Genomic DNA, 6,415 nt, shown 5'->3' with positions numbered 1-6,415 from the left:
GTGTTGTAATCACAAACAAAATTGATTTGAAAAACTGTTTTTTGTATATATATGTATATATGTGTATGTATGTATATATATGTGTGTGTGTGTGTATACACTGTATATATATTATTATAGTTTAAAGTCTCAGTCCATCTCCTTTTTTCCCTGAAACCTTTCTAACCTCAAAGTGGACAAGTTGGTTTTGTTTAACAATTTGACACATACACAACTTCCTAAAGACAACTGTAAAAGGTCATTTGATTATTTATTTATTTGTTAGTTCTTACTTTATGAAGTGATTTTTATCTGTGTTGAAATCAATCTTAAACATTGCAGTTGTTATACTATTGCTATGTTATTTTGAAATGTGTTTCTAAAAGTTATTTGATCGTTTTTTTGTTGTTGTTTTTTTTAATGTAGAGATGGATGGAGATGACTGCAGTTTTCCTCCAGATTCATTGGATGGCCAGTCACAAAGAGGAAGTGTGGCTTCCTCTGCAACACTAACCCGAGGTACAGTGATTATTATTGTTTGTTATTTATTATTATTATTATTATTATTGTTGTTATTGTTAATAATTTCTAATGTTGCTAATCTGTTATATGAATTACACTTACAGTTCAAGATGTGATTATCTATTTATTTGGAGAGAGTGCAATCCACCTCACTCTGGAAGGACTAGGCAATGTTAATGTTCAGGAGCTAGGCCGAAATGTTCGCGAGGCTCTTCATATCCCTGACTCTGTACAGGATGCATTTACTTTCTGGTTGTGTTCTCCACTGCTTGGTAAGAACTTTCTCTCTCATCTTCCTTCAGATATTCCAACATTTGTGTCTACGTGTAGACGTGAGGTGTAACTTTTTATAATTTCACAGAATTGCAGTTAAAGGTGAGACATCAGCCGTACAAACTGTGTCGGCAGTGGCAGGATCTGCTGTATCGTTTCACTGATGCCTCAGAGGAGGACATATCACTTGGTAAGAATTCATCGACAAGTTTTCCTAAAACTGAAATAGCTGTAACTTTTTTTTAAAAGAAGAAAATACCACTGAATAAATTAAAGTAGTCAACAGATAACGAACATGTTTATTTTAAATATACAGATATTGATTATGATGCTGTTTTAACTTTGACCCACAGTACATTTCTGGTGAAATTAAATAACCATTATTGTGACTATTATATATATAAATATGAAAGAGATGTATACCCTCTTTGCTGCATTTTCTCCAGATGAACCATGTCTCCAATACAGACGGAATGTGTTTTATCCAAAATCCAAAGAGCAGCAGGTGATCATTTTTACAAGTTGTTATATAGGTTGATACCCATATTTTAAGACATTAAGTGTTGCCTACGTGCTGAATAATTCTTACTGTATCACCGTTAAACAGGTGGATGTTGAAGTTGTGCTAAAACTTCTGTACGAAGAGGCCAAGGACAACATCCTCACGGGACGTTATCCCTGTGATCCCGAGCACTGGATGACTCTTGGAGCCTTGTCTTTTGCGCTGGACAAGGGAACAGGTCTGGACAGCCAGCAGTTTACATCAACTTTAAGGTAAGTTCAAGGGAAACCGGCGGAACTTATGCTATTCACTGTAAATGTGACACAACAGCCTGGAGATTAAACTTTGATTTTTATCCCCTTATGATTGTTTAACACTAGAACCTTGAACTAGTTGTTGTAGCTTACACTTTTTCTCAAAGGCAGACAATGCAATTGTAGCTTTTTTTTGTTGTATTTTTTTGCTTTTTCAACACTTTTTCTCAAAGGCAGACAATGCACTTCCTGTTGTGAGAAATCCTTTTTGCACCGCAATATTGTTCTCTTCCTCCTCCCTATTCCTGTTATGCTTTTAAGTTCATTCCACTCAGTTACTTACCACGACGAAGTACTAACTGCAAGACACCCCTTTTTTTTATGCTGACATTGAATCACTGTAATAAATATTGGTTCACTATCAAAAAAGCTGTTTAAGAAAGTTAAGAAAGTGTGACAAAATGGGTTCACTATCAAAAAAAAAAAAGCTGTTTAAGAAAGTTAAGAAACTGGACATTGACAAGACTTTTTAAAATATGTATTATGTTTTAATAGTATTACTGTATTTCATAATGGTTATCTAATCAGTCTAATAGTCTTTTAGATAGTAATTTTAGAAAACTCAAGGCAATAATGAAGAAGTTTGCTGTGACGCAGGTGAAAATACAGTTGGATGTGCATTTGAAAAGGGCCAATTAATGAGAAATGAAACCTCGGATATGCAGAAAGGCCACTTTGACTGGCAGTAAATTTAGTCTCTAACCCATTTAGGCAGCACTCCACCCATACCCACCGCCGGTACTAATCTTCCTTTACATGTTTTTTATGAACACTCATCATGGTCAGGCATATGTTTTTTTAAAAAAAGGTTGCTTAATAAATTAATCATTAAGGAACTAATCAGAAGGATTGAAATAGCAAAAAGGCAAATAATTGATTTGTTTCCTTTTGGATATAGGTGTAAAATTGATGTAACAGTTTTTACATCCTGTATTACAACAATTGGTCCTCAGGAACAAAAGGATCCTTTTTCACAATTAATAACCAAAGAAAGGTGAAATCCTTGCTAATCTTTCTTTTCAATTAAAAAAATTAAAAGATATATTTAATAGAGAAAATAGTGCCACACATGACAATAATATAGGCTGGCCCATGAAACGACTAGGATTAGCTCCAAATAAATGATAAGAACTGTCTTGAGTTCACACAAACAGGACACTTATGTTTAAAAATCATGGAGATTCTGGGAATTTCCCATTCATGTTTCTGGGTTTTTGGGAATTCACACAAACAGGACATTTCCCATTCATGTTTCTGGGTTTTTGATTTACGTAAATCCTTGTCCGTGAACACCATAACATGTCCACAACTGCTCTGGTAAAATTGATTAAAAACGGAACTGAATGAAAATGTATGGGTTTTATTTTGACAGTTGAAGCCATTTCCAACTCTTCTGAATATACAGTAATCATCTAATAATGTCAGTGACTGTCATCGCTGGTATCATTTTAGATGAGTTGATGACATGCATCACAGACTGATTTAGGCCCTAACAAGGAAATAATAATAGCATAGACATTATTGATTCTATTTTTAGAATAAGTGTCTTATGTCGGGCCTCTGTGGAAAACAGGGTTCCAAAAGCTTTGTTTTTCATCATTACATACCCATCTCAATTGGTTGCTGCTTTTTGTTCCTTGTTTCTGGCACAGAACTTAAAAAAGGCATTACAAATTTAATACAACCCTGTGACCCGATTTGCACGGATGAGACGCATTAAATATGTATTGCAAACTCATCCACGTTCCACAGAGAGAAGAAGCTCTCCTCTTATTTGCCTGCGCATGTTGTCATGGGGAGTGGAGGGCTGCTCTCCACTCTGAGAGGGAAGTCAAGTCGTCATGCGGAGCTGGAGCAGAACCTGTTGGCAGAGTACAGAAAGATCAGCACAGCTGCTGCAAGCCATGAACGCGCACAGCTCCTACACCAGTACCTCAGCACATGTCACTCTCTACCTTATTACGGGTGAGATTTTGTGTTTGCAGCCCATTCTTTTTTTTTTTTCGAAAATCACAGGACAAGATAAATTCACCGATTTTTTTTTTTTTTTTGTTCCAAACAAACAGGTGTGCATTCTTTTTCGGTGAAATTGACAAACCAGTGCAAGGTATCCTTCAAAGGGGAAAGCGTAAAGCTGTAAATATCGGTATATCTCTGGAGGGAGTTTATGTGATGGACGTCAAGGAGAAGGTGAGGCCAGCAGGCCAGCTTCTGTGCTCCGTTTGGAGCATTCGTGTTTCTGATTTTTTCTTTATTTCATTTTCTCTGATTATTATTATTATTATTTTTTGAACATGTCTCCTCGCAGCATGTGCTTCTCGGCCTGCGTTTTAGTGAGCTCTCGTGGGACCACAGCTACCCCGAGGAGGAGGTGGATTCACACATTCTATGGTTGGAGTTTGATGGAGAGGAAGATGGCACACCAGTCAACAAATTACTAAAAATCTACTCCAAACAAGTAGGAAAATTTAATTTAATGTGGTCAAAAAAAAAAAAACTGCCACAAAAGGGCGTCACACATTGTTAGCACTCGTACTTATTTTCCACAGTTAAATATTCAGATGGGCGTCACACATTGTTTGCACTCGTCCTTATTTTCCACAGTTAAATATTCAGATTGGGTTGTTACACCAGTATGTGGAGTATATTCACATCACTGTAAAACTACATACATTTGACTGTTCTGCAGAGCTATTGAATTTGTTGAACACTCTTTTTTTTGGTCACAGCTGTTCTGATCTTACTGAGCTCTTGATGTTTCTTCCCTTTATTCTCAAGAGAAGTTAGAAAACTGATGTGGATTCTAATGTATGAACTTTTTCCAAACTTTGTTTTTATCCATTTTTATTGGGCAGGAGATGAAAGGGACACATTTACTTCTCTCTGGAGCATATGCAGTTCTCTTTTTTTTTGCTTGATATTGGCTGAAAATCTTTAAAAAAAAAAGAAAATATAACTCATTATCTTTACACTTTTCCCCTGTCACTCTTAAAAATCTTGTTATCTTGAAACAGGCAGAGCTTATGAGTGGCTTCATTGAGTTCTGCGTGGAACTGAAGTCTTCATCTGAGGAAGGAGCTACTCTGGAAACAGACGGTGAAGCCAGTCTCTCTCAGCAGCAAGGCGGAGGCAAGAACGGGCGCGGGGGCCGACGTGGGAGGCTGCGCAGGCAAAGCAGTGTTGTGTGTAGCCGCGTCCATTCACTGAACACCATCAGCTATGTGGACACTGGTAAGTTTAGTGGATTTTATTGGCCTGGACTACATGCAGCACCTTTCAGAACCTATTAGTACCTATTTGCCTTTATCTTTATTGGACCCGCAGTGTGGACGTTTACACGTTTAAAAAAAAAAAATCAGCACTTGCGCAGGATATGTTGTGTCGGGAAAAGCATAATAAATAAAATAACGTAATAAAAACATTATAATAAAAGTTGATCAGGGGATATATGAAAAGGAGGTGATGGTAATTGAACGTAAATAAAAACAGAAATACTGAACGCTGATGATCACTCCATTTCAACACGTCCAAAAGTTGCACGTCATTTACATGCGACGCTCGACCTGTTGCGTTAATTTATTTGGATGATTCTTTTGGGAAAGACTGGAGTGAGACGAGGGGAGAAGAGACACAGTAATGTTTTAAAAGACAGTCCTTCATAGAAGTTTCAAGAGTTAAAACATGCTTTGTACATTTTTAATTTGTACAAACCACTGTATGAGATACTGCCACCTAGTGACTGGAGGCTTGTGGTACACATGTCCCTATGCGTGCCATATTCCATTGGAAGCCCTTCATGCCCCTCCTGGCACTTGACCACGCCCCCCCTAGGGGGCCCGCCCCACTATTTGTGAAGTACTGCTTTAATGTAAAATGATTTTTTGATTAAAATGATAAAATGATTTTAAGGTCTACAGACCCCCCCCCCCAACAGTACAATACAATATATGTCCCATCACAGAAATAAAATTAACTTTTTCCTTTAAAAAAAAAGAAAAGAAAACATACATGCATATGTGCTTGGTTGCATACAGCATGCATGTAAAAAAAAAACAACACTCAACAATTGATTTAAATGAAGTTTGTTTTTTTTTTTAATTTGTGAGCTGCTTTTATTTAAATATAGAACAGTTGCTGCTTCATACACACCTATTAGATGTGTGCGAGAGGTTTGCCTACGGGCATTTTCTTTCTTAAATTGACATGAATTGAATGGATTACCTGCGTCTCAGGGAATCCCTTTGTAGAAAAAATGACAAGAAGCTGTCGTGTTTGTCTTTCAGGAAAAGAAATCAAGCGCTTGAAGCCCAAACGAGCTGCTTCCTTCTTCAGTCGACAGCCGTCTGCAGTGCCGGCGTACTCAGCTGTGCAAGTAGCAGAGAGTCTCGAACAGGGCTGAGCCCAGTCGTCCGCCATGTTCTGCTCTCAAGACCAAACGTGAAAAACTTTACACCGAGTTCAGACAAAAGACTTGACGCAAGCTCAAATCATTTAATGACAATATATCAAAAAAAATCTGAGGACCAATTGCACGCGCCAATATTTAACCTTTGACGTTTTGTATATCGGTAGGTACAACAATGTGAAAAGTAACTGGGTCCGTTAACGCTTATACTTCGAGATTAAACTGCAGTGGTTCTTCATTCGATGATCTTAGACCAAAAAAAAAACAAAAACTCTGAGCATGACTTCCTTTGTAAGTCCTTAGAGAAATCCTCAAACTCTACTTTTCAGACATTTTGCAATGCTTTCTACTGCAGTTATTCAAAAAGTGGTTTTCCTCCGATGAGTTTGACGGTGGACTTCTCTTTTCTTACTCACACTC

General features: G+C 37.3%; 1 protein-coding gene across 1 annotated transcript; it reads left to right on the top strand.

Annotated features, from left to right (window-relative positions):
- The first annotated feature begins 379 nt into the window (after positions 1-379).
- Positions 380-6,303, top strand: frmd8 (FERM domain containing 8). The gene is made up of 10 exons (XM_008332342.3): positions 380-498; positions 606-773; positions 863-964; positions 1,221-1,279; positions 1,382-1,548; positions 3,343-3,555; positions 3,657-3,780; positions 3,899-4,048; positions 4,605-4,821; positions 5,874-6,303. The coding sequence occupies exons 1-10, from the start codon at positions 408-410 to the stop codon at positions 5,987-5,989; spliced, it is 1,407 nt and encodes a 468-aa protein (XP_008330564.1). The 5' UTR covers positions 380-407; the 3' UTR covers positions 5,990-6,303.
- The last annotated feature ends 112 nt before the right edge of the window (positions 6,304-6,415 follow it).

The sequence above is a fragment of the Cynoglossus semilaevis genome, chromosome 19 (assembly GCF_000523025.1).
Source record: "Cynoglossus semilaevis isolate Cse_v1.0 chromosome 19, Cse_v1.0, whole genome shotgun sequence".
Classification (NCBI taxonomy): domain Eukaryota; kingdom Metazoa; phylum Chordata; class Actinopteri; order Pleuronectiformes; family Cynoglossidae; genus Cynoglossus; species Cynoglossus semilaevis.
Note: the sequence above shows the minus strand (reverse complement) of the source record. Positions and strands in the feature narration are given on the sequence as shown.